The sequence below is a fragment of the Scleropages formosus genome, unplaced genomic scaffold (assembly GCF_900964775.1).
Source record: "Scleropages formosus unplaced genomic scaffold, fSclFor1.1, whole genome shotgun sequence".
NCBI lineage: Eukaryota > Metazoa > Chordata > Actinopteri > Osteoglossiformes > Osteoglossidae > Scleropages > Scleropages formosus.
Window position 1 is genome coordinate 63,971 of NW_021641057.1, and position 18,497 is coordinate 82,467.

Here is an 18,497-nt window from a genome sequence, read left to right on the forward strand (position 1 = left end):
CCCTTGTCAAGCCTTGTCTCCTTCCTTAATTTACACCTTGCGACAAAATAGCTTCGGCAGGGAGCTCAACTCGAGAAACTCGGGCACGTGCAGGACCCGCCCACCCCCCGCGGAGCTCTCGAGGTTGCGACATCCACATTACGTTGGGTAGCAGAATGCTTCTTGCAAAGCGAGGTACAGTAAAAAGGGTGCAGTCATTTCGCTTGCAGACAATACAGGGTAGCTGCATAGAATTGGCGACAAGCCCCTGGCCCGCTCCATGTCATGTTGAGCTAACGAGTAACCAAGCAATTAAGTACGTAACGCAAGTAGGGGTGCAACTGTAATGCCCAACAGACTGAGCTCATTAATTTGTTTTGCATTTATTTAATTAATTTCATTAACATTACTGTAGACACATTAGAAGCTTCAGTGACTTGCAGTCGGAAATCCGGATCATCAGAGATAAGAACTCAGTTCCCTTCGTACACGAGGGAACTGAACGTCACGTACTGCGAGATCTGCTACTTCGTTGCAGGATCTGCGCTTATGGTGATCTAGCTGTTAGTTGTACGCGGTCCAAGCAGGAAAAAGCAGACCCACTCCCACGCATGCATGCTATGAGATTATAAAACCTACCAATTGGCAGAACGGCTTGGAATCTCTTTGGGGACACAGAAGGGCCGTTTTCCACCAGCTATCTGGATTAAGTTTCAGCACTAGGTAAGCAGTGGTATTCTCAATGCCAACCAATGCCAAATGCAATGGTGAAACAGCAACACAACAGGGAGTTTTTCTTTTAACATTAAGTGTTACTATATGTTTTTTTTTTTCCCCCTACTGCATCTAATCCTTTTTAGGTGAAAGAAAAGACGAGATAAGGTTTTCTATTTTTTTTGCACGAGTTTCCCATGTTGCTTTATACTGAAATAGTTATTTCTGTGCAATATGATGAACACTGGCCTTTTTTTATTTGGTCTTTTTTTTATATGCTCCCCGCTGCCAAGTTGTATAGTTCCCTTGGGTGGCTGGAGATTTTACAGTTAAAACGGCAGTTAGGAGTTATCAGGTGTTACTCATGGAGTGGAGCTGCCGAACTCATTCATTTAATGTGTCATGTTCTTTATGTGTTTAGGAGACTGTGTTTTACTCAACGAATTGATCTGGACTGAAATACTTTTTGAACTGTGACACACAGGTATGTAACCAAAGTCGAAACATTTTCAAAATAGACTTTAACTGAGTGACAAACATATTGTTGGTCCTGTTTACAGTAACACCAGGGGGGGTTGATTAATTTCCAATTCAAATGTGGTTATACAGGTCTTATCTCTCTCAAGATACCAGATGCAAATATGTATACATAGTACAGCACAGGATTTCACACTAGAAAGCCTCATGTGTGTCAATATAGCATTATATGAAAGCAAAATGTCAGGACTCCGAGATGATCAAACTTGGGGTCTGTTTCAGTGTGCAATGTAATTTCAAGGGCATTTTCCATGAAAACACTTTTAATTGTAATGTGTTAATGTTCACAAATAGTCATTTCCATGATTTTTACACTTACACACACACACACACACACACACACACACACCTTCTGAAACCGCTTGTCCCAGGGAGCTGGAGCCTAACCCAGCAACACAGGGTGTAAGGCTGGAGGGGGAGGGGACATCCCCAGGACGGGACACCAGTCCATCGCAAGGCACCCCAAGCGGGACTCGAACCCCAGACCCACCAGAGAGCAGGACCCAGTCCAACCCACTGCATCACCATGCCCCCCCTGCTGGACAACAGACATTTAAATTCAAAATACATGCCTTGGTGACATTGCATCATACAACACTTCTCTGCCCCCAGGAGATGTGGCTTCTCATTTGCATGGCAGTTGCAAAGAAAACTTACCTTTTAAAACTTGAAGTGAGAGAACACAGAGTTCTCCGGAAAGGCAATATGAATATCCATTTTATTTATTTTATTTATTTCATTAATCACAAATGATGCCTTACCAGTAACTCAGCAGAAAGGGATTATGAGTGATTACAATACTTTCAAAAATTGTCTAGTTAGGTAGTCTTCTAATAACATTTTTATCACATTTATGTATTTTGCTGCCTTGCTTCAGGGTACTTAGTGCTAGTCCTAGTGCCATGTGATCCCTTGTTGACATTTTTTACTTGTGTAAATAACAATGTAGGTATTAAAATAGCATAGCTTTAATGGCCAAATATGTTTGCACATGAAAGGAATTTAGCTTTAAATGTGTTAAAAAAAAAAAAAAAAGCAGTTCTCATATTCTGGACTTAGTTTTACATATTTAAAAGTTAAGGCAGAAATTTTCCATGTTGTGTGTGGGTGTGTACTAGCAATCGATGGACTGTGACATTTAACCTTTATTACTGTGTCATAAACTGTGTGACCTATATTCTCCCTCTTCATTGCATCACGCTTCATATCTGCAATGCACAAGCACCATAATCTGGATACAGGTGAACCTGTAGTGGCTCAGGAACAGATGACCTTTTTTTTCCATTTTAATTAATAGTATTGAAGAGTTCTTTTTCTATAAGTTTGCTTTACGAGTAGATCTTCAGGAATGAATTACACTCATTAAAGAAGGGAAGGTTATGTCATCATTGAAGTTAAAACCAATTTTAAAATAAGCAGCTACATTAATATAGTGCAATGTGATCTAATTTAGCACCAAACAAACGTTTACAAAATCATATCACCGGGACATGTACTGTTTTGTCATTTAGAGATTTCATTTGTTAAAGTCTTGTGTCAGATCCTTTCATCAGATTATACAGTATAACTTACTGCCAAGATCTTCATTTGTGTGAGGTACTTGTTTTACATTGTCATTTATACCAGGCACACAAAAGTCAAATGCTTCTTTGTATGCTCTATTGTTAAACTTTGAACAAAAGTAAATTTTTTCTGCTCCATTTTGCTGCACTTAGAAATTTTATATTTTTTATTAATTAGAGCACATGGAGGACGAGTACCAGGTGACCGTGAGGACATCACTAGCACCTAGTGCAGGCACCTACAATACAGTCTTGGTCACTCTGATTGGGACCCAAAATGAGAGCCCAACCATCTCTGTGGGTGACATTACACAGGTGCTCACCCCTGGCTCAGTGAGTACCCTGACAGTAATCGTTCTTTGACTGAAAGTGTGTTGCTGTTTTTCTGCTCTCTTTAAACAGTCTGTCACTATCTTCAATGCAGAGTCAAAAGGTCTCTTTAGTTTTGATAAGGGCATAATTAGTTCAATGGTAGGCCTTAGTGTTAACTGGAATAAAACATCACTCTTCACATCTCCTTCTAGGGAGGACCAGGATTATACCCCATTTTCCTATATTTTCAAAAATCTTGTTGTTTTTGGAGATATTTATCCAACAGCTGTGTAGGGGTTATAGTGAAAAATAATGGTAAAAGGTGGTAAACTTATGATTAGACAGTCAGAGACATTACTTGAGCATTCTTTGGAGAGAGGAATGTTTTCCTGGCAAAGGAGCTGCCGGTAGCTATAGTATCTCAAATAGGTCCTGTGAAAGCTTATCAAAGTCCTGGTCTGAACTCAGAAGTTTGGTTCTGGTGGTGTCGAAGGAACAGTTAAGACCACATCCTCACCTAAAAAATATGCTTCTGCATCAGACTGCTTGTCTAGAGCTTTCCCATTATCAACGTTTTCAGATGAGTGAGCAAATATAAGTATACTTCTTTTGCAGTAAATACTGTATTTCCATCTAATCAGAACTTAATGAAAGAGATGATTGACTAGAACTGAAACTATACATTTATTTGAGCAAGTACATGCTTATTACATACGTAGGCAGTTATTTATTTTTCAAGTCAGCATATGAAATTTGACTCTTTAATTGTATTTCAGAATATACTGTTGTGTTTTCAAATTTGTCCAGTGATGAATTTCAAGAAAACATAGAAAGAGAAATAACTGTTTAATCTATATTTGCAAACTGGCCAATATGGAAATTGTATAGTGCCTACGACAAGTGCTAATGTAATCTGAAGGTCCTTTGTTCAAATTCTTGCTCCTCTTTGTTACCCTTGAACAAAGTACCGTAAGTCATTCTAAAAAGAGCAGGCTGTATAAATCTTTAAATTGTTGCAATGTTGCTTGTCTAACATAGTTAATAATGAATCATACCTATATTACAAATCATATTAAAATTTGTTTAAATTTTTTTTTTTTTCCCCATGTTCCCATCGAGTCTTAAAGAAAACTTAAAAATTCTTGATATAGTCCCAGTAAAAGTGCATCCACCATTATTATAGATTCAGGATGACACAAAATGGGGTACTGTAGCGCTACCCATTGTATATGCAAACTTGTGGCCTGTACTCGTTTGGTACTTGTGTCTGAGATATGCAAACATGAAACAGAAAAACATATTCCAGGTATGCCCTACATTCTTCTGTAAAAGGTCAGCATTTACATTTATTAAGATGACGGTTTTCTCCGAAGCAACTTACATTAAGGCACTTACAATTATTTACTCATTTATACAGCTGAGTAATTTTACTGGAGCAGTCTCAGGGTAATTAGTGCGGAGGAAAAATTGAATTGTGTGTGTTTTGACTATGGAGAAGTACTGCATGAGGAGTCTGTGTCTACAAAAAATTATGCTGAGCAATATAACTGTAGTGCAGGATGTTACTCAGGGTGCGGTAAAACCAAGACGTATAACTGCCTGCAAGACAAGGGCCAGAAGAGTGGTGGCTTAGCAGAACAGGGTTAGGAGATGAGAGCATTCCTTAGAAAAAGAGAGCTTCCATTGCCAGAACTGCCTGTGTTAAATTTAACCAATGGGAAATAGGTAAACAATATTATGGTCAAAGGAACGTATACCATGAACTGGTCATGCACTGAACATGCATGAATTTTGCTATATATTGTAAGAGTTTTTGTTGTTTGAGGAGATACCCTTATCTCCCTGGGGCCCTCCCTTCGGCTGAAGTAAAGGATACCATTAGCAAAAACCTTTCTCCTGTTTTTTGTTAAGTCTTTTATTAAGTTAGTTTGTGCAAATTTCTTCCACAGTAACTTGCTCAAAGGTACTATAGCTGAAGGTGGGGATTGAATCTGTGACCTCTGGAGCCAAAAGCAGCAACTCTGACCACTACACTACCAGCTGCCCAACCTTAGCCCTCATGTCAGATGGTAGTGCAGAAACATGAGCACAATGAATGAGTATATACCAGAAAACTCTCAGAGGAGCAGCATAATTTCTTCATAGTTTCTCATAAAATTAACTCATTCATTTAAGTATTTTGTCACCAAATATTCTTGCATTATCTTTTAAACACAGCGAAAATATAATTCAAAACCAGGTCCAGAATAGGACTGCTCTGGACACCTTTAAATCCAGGTTTAACTCACACAAGTTGAAATGTTTATTCTATCCCCTTCATTTTAAGTGTGGCTAGGGTATGTTATTTGTTTCTCCTCACAAGTTAGGCAGTGCTTATCTCTACTTATGTATGTCGCATTCCCCTGAACATAGGAAATGTCTACTTAAACCAATTTTTAAATGCGCTTACACTATTTATAGTGTTTTCTTGCCATGTGAAAATATGACACAACTCTGGTACTTCTGTTTTCACAAACTTATTTTTTCACTACTGATGGTACTCAAAAATCCTTTGATTGTGAATGCTGTTGTTTTTTTATTATTTAAGCATAACTTACAAACTTAATGTGTTTAAACTGTAAAGTAGTGGTAGACTATATTCAAGAATGGTGGTTATACTGTTTCTTATTTTATGGTTTGTCTTTTCATTAGTGTTAGTTGATGACTATTAACATGAAATTAATTGTGAGATCACTTATAAGTAATAAAGCAAAGCTACTTCATAAACACTCACTGGCCACTTTATTAGGAACACATGTACACCTGCTCATTCATGCAGTTGTCCAGTCAGTCATGATCTGCTGTGCTTTTAGTTACTATTAAGTTGGCTGTTTCTTTTAAACTTTAATCCTTTTGACCTATAATCTTTATCACTTCAAAATGCAGGTGTTCAGGCTCCACCTCCTGTTTCAACATATTAATTAAATATTTTAATACTGTATATAGGTTTTGTATTACTGTGACCACCAGCCAAAGCCTGATGGATAAATGTCCCCATATGATTCCTGCACAGGAGCGTACCTTTAGGTTGCGAGCCGAAGTATCCCTTGGTCACGTGGTGCTGGTACGTCTACGTTTGGAAGTGCGGCCTGGTTTCCCTGACCTGGACTGGCACTGCCAATGGGTGGATGTGGCACACCTGGGGCACCCTGGCACTAAACAGTCAGCAGAGCGCTTCCGCTGTGACAAATGGCTGCGGACAGCAGATGGAGATGTTGAGCTGCGAAATGGAGAAAGTATGAGCACTGCCATTGTCCTGGGTCTTGACTCTAGGGATGTGCAAAGTGACCAGCTGAGTAATGTGGACATGAGCAATGAAATAAGAAATTACTCTGATATTCTTTAGTCAATATATGCAACAGAAGTTAACTTTTTACATCACCTTTCTTGTCTTCCCACCTCTTTTACAGTTTGTATCATAAACACAGAGAGTTTGGACATATTGAAAAATCACAGAGCTCAGCAGTTACAGAACAGGCAGCAGCTTTACAGGTACAACTATTTGGCTTTTCTTTGACTTTTTTTGATTTAGTACAGTATGTTCTACTTTAATTTTTGTGGCTCTTCAATTTATGAAAACAGTTGGGACTAGAAGTCTGTTCATAATTCAATTTATATGTAAAGTCAAAAAGTTTAATAATGTACACTCAGGTTCTGTAAAAACCTCAAACTATAAAAAATGAAACTATAATAAATCAAAACACTCACATTTCATTACCTTTTGTTATCTTCAAACAACAAAGCTTCTCCTTGCTTGATCCAAGACCACCTCAACCCCGATAAGGGCAAGCTGTTAACGTGAGAGAAAATGGAAAAAAGTAATTTGTCTCTAAAAACATGCATTTTTTTGCCAATTGCTTACTGATTCATCTCATAAATGTGCAGTGTTTTTCATCTTATCAATCACAGGCACTTGCAAACATTAGAGATGAGTTTGTAAGCACTGTGGAAGTAAGTTAAAGTACTGCTAACTAACTGTTGAGCACAGAAATGCAGGTTGGATTTGCTCCTGAACAGACAAAATTTTAGAAAAGACGTGAATAAAATGAAAGTTAAAAATAAATAATATGGGAAATGTTTCTACCTTAGAAGATTTGTAGCTCTAATGTTTATAACACATGAAGCCAGTGTTATATTTACATGTTTAATTATGATAACTGACCACACAGTTAGACTTAGTCCAAGACAAACAGTATCAGGTACTATTACAGATTTAGTTTGAAATCCCACAACAGGGTTAGTTTTCTAATCTTCACCAAGTTATCCTTAATTTATTCCATTAAAGAATTTAAACAGGCATCATAGATAATGTACATGTTTACAGTTTGCATTGTCTGTACCAAACAAAAGGATTTTTTAATGATCTGATTATATATATATTAAATGTAATTTAGCACTGTAAACTGGTCTTATTTCTTTGTTTCTCACATTTTTCTGTGGTAGTTGGAGTAAATGTCACAATCACTGTTTCTCTATAATTTGGTATCAAAAAACTTTTTTAAACCATGTAAAGCATACAAGAGTGTTTTTGCATGTAATGGTTTGGACATGCTCTGGTAGCTGGGTGAGAAACCTGAATGATGTGTGTATGTGGTTCCCTCCTGCAGGTGGTGCACATTTGCTAAAGGTATCCCTAGTTGTGTCGATATGATCAGCCTGAAGCACCTTGGCCCCAACCTGAGCTACACGCGCCAGAGGTGTGTGGGTCAAAAATACTTGGGTAGTATATGTGATATGGGGCAAATCACATTTTTATGCAATTTGACAGAGATCATACCCCAGTACCCATTGTCTGCACCCATGTTAGGGATGCACTTACTTGTAGCAGGTATCCATGAAACTGAGTTCAGCACCATAGCAGGGGAAAGTTCCATATGACTGAACTGGACAAACAGGTACAGCTGTTTCGTAAATGGTACATGATATTGCTTTGTTTTTATCTAGCAGTGTTGACATGCATCTTTTGTGCACTTGTCAGCACGATTCTTTAGTATTTTGAAACAGCGATGAGCAGGGAAAGGCTGAAGGGTTTTTTTTTATCATGAAATAGCGTGAGAAATGCTACTGTGAATCTACACGACATCCTTTACGAAGATTTTAGAAATGCAGAATGAACAAAACAAGACAGGTTTAAACAAAAGTTTGGAAACTTAATTTCTGTGATTTATGCAGAATATTTCTTTTAACTTCTATTGATATAAATTTGGTTGGTTATGAACAAGCCTCAATAATTCCACTTTGGAAATTTTACTGTGAGAAATTTTTTGAACATTGCAAAAACCTGGATTCCTGCATCAGTTGCTCCTCAATGGTCTGTGATCTTTGTTCAAGTCATAATAATAGATAAAGACAATCTGATGAAACATCATCTCTTTTTTAAGCAAAAATGTAAAAATACACATTGGGAACTAAAGGTGTGTTCCTGTAGTCTCCAACATATATTGTGCAATTAAAATCGTAAATGTTTAATTTTGTATTGACAAACTGCATTTTCTGATGCCCTTATTTGCCTCCCCATGTTCTCTCAGCCCAGGTGTCAACTTGCACTATCTGAGGGGTTTTGCAGATCGTGCTGTGTCCTGGTCAAGCCTGGAGGAGCTGGAGGTGCTTTTTGCCCACAACATCCAAGAAAATGCTGTTGCCAGTAAGTCTTGTTCAAACCTTCTGCCTGGCTCTGTGTCTCCATAACCTTTCCTCACATCTCACCTCTCAGAGGTTATGAAGTTCATCTCCTAGTTGAGCTATACCCTTTTTCTTCTCTTTTTAATCCTGTCAGCACTCTCTTCCTCTGTCCCTCCATTGCTCCTGTGAGACACCTCCCTCATCTTTGCCCCTTCTCAGAATTTGTCCAGACTCACTGGAAGGAGGACTCCTTTTTTGGTTACCAGTGTCTCAATGGCTGCAATCCTCTTATGCTGCGTCGGGTTCAACGTGTCCCTCCCAACATGGCTGTCACTGCTGACATGCTCCAGCCCTTTCTCTCTGAAGGATCCTCACTCGAGCAAGAAATGGAGGTCTGCCACTTTCCGTTTTTGTATGGGTAATCAAGATTATTTAATGAGATACTCAGGCTTTTCTATCTGTAAAACAGTACATGTTTCTGCTTTCACTGTGACCCTACACATAAAGGTTTTTCATTTCTCTGTCATAGTCTTATGAACTACAGAATTACATTGACCTTGCAATCCTGTTCATGTACAAACTTATCCGCTACAGAAGGGAACTATTTTCCTGCTTGATTACGAGGTGCTCGAAGGTGTCCTATCTAACATCATTAATGGAAAGCAACAGTACCTGACTGCCCCTCTCTGTCTACTGCATTGTGACCATCAAGGGCTGCTAAAGCCAATTGCCATTCAGGTACATGGAATATTAAAAAGCTTTCTTACTTAATGAGGCCTGATTAAACAAAAATTCAAACATTCAATGTCATAACTGTCTCCAGCTTCAACAGACTCCAGGTCCTCAAAATCCAGTGTTTTTACCCTCTGACCCTGAGCCTGATTGGCTGCTGGCAAAGATTTGGGTTCGATGCGCTGATTTTCAGTGCCATCAGCTAATTTCTCACTTTCTACGCACCCACCTGCTGGGGGAAGTTTGCTGTATTGCTACTCTCAGGCAGTTGCCAGAAATACATCCTCTGTACCAGGTAAGTGCTGGTCCTGCTGTTAGTAATTTACAAATATCACTTAATCAGACATCAACTTGGGCAGTTTTGCAGATGGCAGTTATCTTCAAGACCCAAACACCTTACCATTTACAGAATGTTTAAATGTCTCAGTCAAGGACCAAAGCTGTGCCTCTCTTATAACATGAATGTTAGGTTTTCTGTTAAATCCAAAGTGATACAGCCAGATATTCACATCTGCGCAGTATGATCCCATTTCCCTGCATAAATTAGGATGGTGTCAGGATGTTGGTGATGTTAGATTGAATAAAATTAAAATAGTGATAAATAAAACATTCACAATGCCAGCCAGTCACCAGCTCACAGTTTGAAGAATTTGTAATAAAGTCACACATGCAGTGTATTTTGTGGAATGTTTATACTGATTTGAGTTGTTTGTGAAGGCTTTAGGTAACTCTTCAGCCCTGTTGTTGTTTGGATTTTTGTTTTTCACCAATGATATGTTGATGGTTGATGATATAGGTGTTGATGCCACATGTCCAGACAACACTGCAAATTAACATTCAAGCCAGAACATCACTTCTGGCTCCAGGCGGTGTCTTTGACAAGGTAATCTTCTCACGATGTGTGTATTTTTCACACCAGAATGTATGCACTGATAGTAATTTTTGTGCATGTGCATTAGTCTTTCATAGGCACCCACAGCTTTCTCTGTGCTACAGCGGAGAGTATTGTTCTACCTTCTGACTGGCTCCATGTTGCATAACCCCTCTTCAAAGCCTTTTTTGTGTGTGCATGTGTGTTTGTTTACCAGTCTGTTGGGTGTGGCCTGGAAGGGATAACAGTGCTACTGCAGCGGGCCACAGAGAGACTGCATTACCGCTCTCTGTGTGTGCCAGATGACCTAGAAGACAGAGGTGTTGCTGCACTGCCAAACAACCACTATGCACAGGATGCATTGAAACTGTGGGCTGCCCTGCACAGGTACATGGGGAAGGGATGGCAAGCAGATACGGAGAAGGGCACAGGTTGTGAAGCTACTTCTTCTGTGTTGACTTCTTTTCATAAAAAAACTTCCATGGAAAAAACGTTCTACATTGGTACAGTTCTAAGATGATTAAACCATGATGAAAAAAAATCTGTTAGTGATAGCACTGTAACAATAATTGCCTGCTGGATAATTTGTCTTGATGGGCTGTCGTGTAAGATGTGACCTAAGTGCTAGTTTTTATAGACAGGTTGAAGAAACAATGAGACAATAGTTTGACATCTTTGATATTAATGCAAAATGTGGGCAGTGAGTAATACAGGCATTAGCCCTGCAACATGCCATGTTTGGTCATCTAGTAATACAGTAGTTCATTCACTGAACTGTTGACCCAAAATATTTTTTTGTCATATCCTGAGAGTGCTATCACATTCCTGAGCAAGAAAAGCTTTAGTAAACAGAAGTAGATTAAAGACAAGTTCAGTATTGAAGGGCAAGTAATGTTGCTCTGCGTGGTAGTCTTTTAAACAACAAAAAACACAGAATGAAAAAAATTAAATGTAATTTTTTTTCTTTATGAGATACAGCTATTTGAGCTGTTTTTAGTATTAGTATTCTGAAACTGTCAGGGGGCGCGGTGGCGCAGCGGGTTTGGCCGAGTCCTGCTTGCTGGTGGGTCTGGGGTCGAGTCCTGCTTAGGGTGCCTTGCAATGGATTGGCGTCCTGTCCTGGGTGTGTCCCCTCCCCCTCCATCCTTACACCCTGTGTTGCTGAGTTGGGCTCCGGTTTGCCGCGACCCTGCTTGAGACAAGCGGCTTCAGACTATGTTTATGTGAGAAAATGTCACTTTTAATACTGAACAAATTTAGTTAAGCACCACTGATTCACTCTGGGATTACATTTCACGATGAAGAACCTTTCATTTGCATGACTGAGTAAAGCCATCTGCAAAACTTCTGAAATGATACAGTAGTATTTGGGTCTATCAGGGATGAGCAGGATAATTAGTATCTGTATCTATCTGTCTATATGATGACTGATTGAAACAATGGTACCCTTTTTATAGAATGCAATGAAACATTAGGAACATGTTTGTTCTGTGTGGTTTTCTATTTTAAAGAGCACATTGCAATTTGTATACAGTATCATATATACAGCAATCACGAAAAACAATTATATGGTTGAGATTGTTTTTGAAAATCCGAAACTTTATTCACAGCACACTGCTGGCAGGATGTAATATTTCATATTTGTTACTGCAGGTTTGTGTCACACTGGATAGATTTGTATTATACCAGTGACTCTAAGGTTCATCAGGACAAGGAGCTCCAGAACTGGATCCAGGATATCTTCTCAGAGGGCTTCCTGGGGCTCACTCATACAGGTTTGGGGTTTGAAATTGAATCCTATGCCTTTGTTTATATTAATTTTTGGTGCAGTGTTCTGTGAATCAGTGGGTTACTCTCTGTAAAAAGTTGGACTTTGAGTCCTTTCAGGGTTGAGAATGAGTGTGTTGTCAAGTCAAATCCTAGTAACCGCTCACATGGTTTTCTTACTAAGGCATAGTGTGGAAGTGTTTTGTTATTGCCTTCTTCATCTTTGGATTGTGAACACTGAGAGAATGTTCAAACTCCACACAGCCTGAGCTGGAGTTAAACCTATCTCAAAGCAAGCAGCTCAGGAACTGTAAGGCACCAGCATTACCTGCTAGTGCTGGAGTGGCTATGGGAAGGGGCAAGACTTTTCTCAGTGAGCCAGTAAGGTTTTCACTGAGCAAACTGAACATTTCTGGGGCTGCTACCACCACCCAACCTGTCAGTTTTCACACTTGACCACTATTCCAGATATATACACATACACTCCAAGTTGTTTGCAGCCAAAATGAATCATCAGCCTCGAACGATCAGCTAATGATTCTGTGGTGAGAGTACAAAATCAGTTTTTTATATTTTGAAAAAATAAAGCACTGCAGGTATCAGCCATGTGGGTGAGAGCCTACAACATGTACTCTGTCTTTTTGTAACTTTGAATCGTATCAAACAGTTTGGAACTTTGAGGCGTTTCAGCATTACACATGTTCACTGTAATATGCATTTAAAAACATATCCTGAGGATGACAGCAGCATGAAGAGAATAGAAGGGCAGCTGTGAGAAAGCCAAGACTGAAAAGAAAAAACACCAGATGAAGATGTTTTAGAGTGCTCAGGAATAACCATACGTTCTGAGTACTTCTCTGTCTAGGGTATGCCTCTTGCCCTTTGCTTCCTGGACACACTGTGGATGTCTGCAACCCTACACTGGGAATCAGTTACTCAGTGAAAAAGAATGAATGAAAATAACATTTAAAAACAAGTTGGAGAAAGTTTTATTAGAATTGTCATAAAATATGACTACATTACATTAATTCATTTAGCACGTGCTTTTCTCCAAAGTGATGTACATCTAAAAAAAAATCCAGTGAGTACATTAATAAACAATATTGTCATTGTAAGCATAAAATACTTTTTAATCTTTGTTAATTTTAGATTACGTTTTTGTCCAGGAACCAATGTTTTTTCAGTAAGAATAGTAATTTGACCCCCTCATAACGGAAGTTTGCCTAAAAGTGCGATTTTTCAGAACAAATCAACCCCATCATGTGAAGAAAGGATGTATAAGAATAAAAGACAATCTCCTCCTTGTGCCGGTTTGTGGTCTCCTGTTTTGATCAATCACAGTCCAGAAATAAGTACAATGAACTGTAACTATTGACAATCTGTTGTCTTGTCAGGCCTTCCGCAGAACTTCAAGACTAAAACAGAACTCAGCAAATTTATTACTGTGGTGATATTTGCCTGCACAGCATTGCATGCTGCCGTCAACTTCTCGCAGGTATGTAAACATACCCTTTAATCATTTTACATTTTGACTGTAGTTCAGTGTTTCATTCTTACAAGAAACATTTTTAAAGCATTTACAAAATTAGCAGTAAGCAAGTATTTGTTTATAGCTCCCCAGAGCATGTCTTGTCATTCTGGTGGTTTTGGGTTCAGATAAATAGAAAAGGCTTTGATATATATACTTGCTGAGCTAAACCAAACCCAACTCTTTTTTTTTTCCCTCATGCTCCAACGCCCATGCTGTCAAGTTGGATTTCAACTTGTGGATGCCCAACTGCCCGGCAACAATGTGTTGTCCACCACCCCAGGCCAAAGGGTTGGTGACTATGCAGGACCTCCTCTCCATCTTACCAGATGTCAATGCCACCTGCAGTGTCATTACCACACTTTCTCTTTTGTCCCAACCTGGCAAGAACTTTGTAAGTTTGAGATTTTTTTTTCTGGACAAGACAGCTTTCCCAAGAAAGCTGGGTGGGGGAACTGTTATTGCCATGGGGAAAGTATGACTCATCTGCAGAATTCCCATAATAGTTAAAGTTTTGTAATTTCCAGTTTTCTGCTTTTGACATCTTTTTCAATTGTTTCACCTCCTGAATGTTCTTTAGTCTTAACAGCCCTTGTACAAACAACCTCAGTTGCCATGGGGGCTGCAAGCTCTGCAGAGTTCTACTTCAGGATAAAGATTCATTTCAACAATCATTTTGAGTCTGAAAACTTTACTATGAAAATTCTCTAAGGTGTATCCCCTTCTCTGCTCCTTTACCTCAGATCCCTTTATGTCAGTACCGTGAAGAATGGTTTAGGAGCGGTGCCCCCCGGGAACTTGTGGAGGCTCTTCAAAAGGAGTTGAAATCCATTTCCATGTACATTGCAGAGAGGAACAGGTTCCTGGAGCTGCCATATCCCTACCTTGACCCTGAAAACATTGAAAACAGTGTGGCCATCTGAAACAGATTAATTTTCCTGACATGTCATAACAAAAATGTAACCACTTCATTACAATATCAATCACCCTGTTTCTTGCTTTAGTAAGCAAACACCAACTGTAAACTACTAGATCTCTGTGTGGTCTTACATATTTTTCAATAGCCAATTTAACATTTCTAACATACATGTGGCTGACACAAAATGTCAAGCCACTTCTGTACTGATCGCATTTATTGCTAGTATCCTTTGTTTCATTCTAACATTTTCACTCAATTCATACTCATTTGCTAGTGTATTACTATTCTTACTTCATAGGTATCATTGTCAAGACTGTTTATGTGAATTTCCATGTTTAGAGAAAAACCTGTATATGCTAAAGGTTATCTCCTATTATATGGACCTACTTTGTTCCTGAAAATAGACTGTATAGCAAGCTTCTGTAAACCAGGAGGTTCTTTCCCATTATTTTAAATGTGGAAAAAAATGCATTCCTGGATTTTAGACATGTCCAAAAATTTCCACCTACACCCTCCACACACTTAAAGAGAATTAAAAAGGAAATTAACAAAGACTAAATTAGCGCAGATTTTTTTAAACTAATGTCTAACAGTCATTGTTTACATTTGCATGCAAAAGACATATGCAGTACATTTACATTTATTAATTTTGCAGATGCTTTTCTCCAAAACAATGTACATCTTAGAGAAGTGCATTACATCAACAGAAGGAGAGATTTGGATGCAGACACATGGTTCTAGAGTACAGTCAGTTTGTTACAAACTAGAGCATAAACCACTACATGTCACACGAGTAGCTGCATGTAGGCTTTTCCATTTCTAACAAATTATTGAAAACCAGTAAAGAAACACATTTATCAAGGGCTTACGAGATCAGGGGAGAAGTGAATGAGAAAAAAGGTGTTTCGCACAATGCAAAATTTAGAAGGTATGATACATTGCTGAAAATTAAACATTGACATGGATCTGAAATTGATTTATTTATGAAGTACATTTTTATAGATTAAAATTGTTACTCCTCTTTGAGTTTTTGGATGCTGAACCAAGTTGATTTTTAAGATTCTGTGAAGAGTGTTTCCTGTAACAAAAAAAATGTCTGCTTTTAATGTATTTAGATTAAGGTTTTTGTTCTATTTGCTAGTGAATTAATGCCAGATGTTCCAGGTGACAAATGTGTCCACTGCATGCAAAATTTGTTAGTGAATAATAATATTAAGTCACAATAAACAATAACAGCAGCAGTAACAAGTATTGGATGTAACTGGAACTGCTCATTGTTGAGTACAGCATATACTTATACTTGTAAATACAGGTGATTGTAAGTGCAATATCACTTCTTTCTTTCCCTCATGATTCCTTTGCAAGAGATATAACAGGGCTGTTTGGTCCTGCCTTATTTGTATTGACTGAAGATGTCAGATGGATTGTCAAAGACTTAAAAGATTCAGTCAGAGAGTTGCATCTTTATTGTGGAATAGCTGTCTGTTAACATTTAGTCTACCCACCATACTTTCTATGTATTTCCCTTTCTTTATTAGTTCCATTCAGAATAAAATTTGTCCCTTTCATCTCTTTTCCTTTACTGTTCAGTTGACAGCATCCAAATTTCAGAGGTAAGACAACAATATATGTAATATACAATATACACATACAATATAAATAGTATTATTACTGCATATGATATACATTACAAAGAAAACTTTACTGGATATATAATTCGCACTGTAGCACTAGAGGCAATAAAACACTAGACACCTAGAGACAGTACTAGAGATAGTCCAGAGGTGCGGGGGGATTCAGTTATTGCGTAACATGTTATTTTGGTTCACAGTGACACAGCTTTTTGTACTAAGTGGCATGTGCCATGTTTTAATGACTTATGCGGTCTTTTCTTTTGCATATGTAATGTGCAGATAATTTGGGGGTCCATGCCGTTAAGATTCTCACAGCCTGAGGAAGAAGTTGTTGCACAGACTGGAGGAGGCAGTATGGATGCTTTGGTATTTCTTGCTGGATGGCAAGGGAACAAAGACTGTGGGAGAGCTGGGCATAGTCAGATGTGATGCTGAGGGCTTTGCGGGCACACCGTATATGGTAGATGTCCTGTATGAAGGGGAAAGGGACACTGATGATCCTTCCTGCAATATTCACTGCGTTGTAGGGACTTGCAGTTAGAAACCTTGCAGTTCCCGTACCAGCCACTGATGCAGTTGGTCAGTACGCTCTCAATGGTTCCTCAGTAGAATGTAGTGAGGATGGATGGGAAGATGTTTGCCATCTTCAGTCGCCACAGGAAGTGGAGGTGCTGCTGGGCTTTTTGGTGAGAGCTGACGTGTGAGGACAAGGTGAGGTCCTCAACAATGTGCACTCCCAAGAGCTTCAAGCTGCTCACTCTCTCCGCAGTGGTGTTGTTGATGGTTAAGTGGGAGTGGGCAACATGAGCCTTCATGAAGTCAACAATGATCTCTTTTGTTTTTCCTATGTTTAGAGAACCGTTATTGATTTTGCACCAGTTTGCCAGGTGATTCACTTCCTCTCTCTATGCCGTTTCATCATTATTGCTAAGACCCACCACTGAACCACAACATGAACATAGTATAAAATATATAACCTACATAAAATACAAAGGTTGTCTAAAGTGTGATAAGAATAAACTAGCAAGTTGCAAAACTGATCAATCACGTGAGCAACAGAAATAGGTAGCTGTGAAGAAGTTGTGTTGTACGTATAAACACTTAAGTACCATAACTTCCACAGCATTTTAAAATTAAGACCAAGATGATGTTTAGTAGAACATTGACAAGAGAACTCACCAAATAATTTTTTGGGGGATTTGAAAAGTTACTGGGTCACAGCTCTCCCATCTATGCTGATGGGCATAATGAAGTTTCTCCTTTATAAATATTGAAAGACCCATGTAGAACCCAGAAGGATGGCTGCAGTTGGGATAAATTGCTGCAGTAGTGCAAGTTACTATCTCAGACTATTCAGATGGAACAGAACCTTGTGTGTATCTGGAAAATATACATATCCGTGGTGGCCACCTGTAAAAGCAAGTCATTGTTTTTATTACTCTGCCTAAATTAATCCTGTCACTTCCAAACACATGAAATGCATAAGTATAATTTATACAGCTCTTGTGTTTTGCTGGTTTATTTCCTGCCTATGAAGTAAAGGAGTTCTTCAAAGTGTATCAATATTTATATTTGGTATTCGTAGTACTCGGTCAGATGTATTTGTCTGCTGCATCAAGACCACAAAGGCGGCGTTACAGGCAAAGCAAATTATTCTAAGGATACATTTACAACTGAATCCTAAGGTAATGGTTGATGCCAGCACAGACAATGAAAGAAGAGAGGAAAAATATGTCAGGATGAATTCTAATTCTTCGTGATTCTATCTAAGAGTATAAAAGGGGACAGTTTGTAACATGAATACCCCAGTGAGCCTGATCTGAACTGCTCATCATGATCTGATGCTGGGGGTGCATCACCTTGTCATTTACAGTTCACGTGAATTGACATTTTGACAAATGTTTCCTCATACGCCTAGAACATTTGTAACAATCAGACATGGAGTAAAGAAACTGAAAGTCAGAAGAGCATCCTGTACTTAGACTATTTAGATACAAAAGCAATAATAAATTCCCATTGTGTGATTTTTATTGTACACTATGCTATGAAAGACTATATAAACCTGATTGAATATATCTTTAGTGTAAGTACTTCAGTAGTGTTCTGACCCTCATTTGTGCATTTCCTTATATGACGCTCATGCCAAAGCCTGTGCCTTTCTGTCTCAATGAATTCCATGACACACTGATCACAGAAGTACCTCTAGGCTTGCTGAAACATTCAGTAACACAAAAGGCAAAAATATGTGACACCTTTGGCTTAGCATAGGTTACCAGGCAAG

General features: G+C 38.7%; 1 protein-coding gene across 1 annotated transcript; it reads left to right on the forward strand.

Annotated features, from left to right (window-relative positions):
- The first annotated feature begins 409 nt into the window (after nucleotides 1–409).
- On the forward strand, nucleotides 410–15,158 carry LOC108934212 (arachidonate 15-lipoxygenase B). The gene is made up of 16 exons (XM_018751772.2): nucleotides 410–702; nucleotides 1,115–1,177; nucleotides 2,971–3,125; nucleotides 6,157–6,379; nucleotides 6,554–6,635; nucleotides 7,751–7,840; nucleotides 8,672–8,787; nucleotides 8,985–9,157; nucleotides 9,360–9,503; nucleotides 9,589–9,792; nucleotides 10,294–10,380; nucleotides 10,586–10,755; nucleotides 12,022–12,143; nucleotides 13,530–13,630; nucleotides 13,887–14,057; nucleotides 14,407–15,158. Exons 3-16 carry the CDS (start codon nucleotides 2,976–2,978, stop codon nucleotides 14,584–14,586), a joined length of 2,013 nt encoding a protein of 670 aa, XP_018607288.1. The 5' UTR covers nucleotides 410–702; nucleotides 1,115–1,177; nucleotides 2,971–2,975; the 3' UTR covers nucleotides 14,587–15,158.
- The last annotated feature ends 3,339 nt before the right edge of the window (nucleotides 15,159–18,497 follow it).

Excerpts from the sequence above, each read along its gene's own strand:
- LOC108934212 (XM_018751772.2), top strand. The coding sequence starts at position 2,976 with ATGGAGGACGAGTACCAGGTGACCGTGAGGACATCACTAGCACCTAGT. Across the intron at positions 8,788-8,984 it reads CCAAGAAAATGCTGTTGCCA|AATTTGTCCAGACTCACTGG; the intron begins GTAAGTCTTGTT and ends GCCCCTTCTCAG. Across the intron at positions 9,158-9,359 it reads CACTCGAGCAAGAAATGGAG|AAGGGAACTATTTTCCTGCT; the intron begins GTCTGCCACTTT and ends TATCCGCTACAG.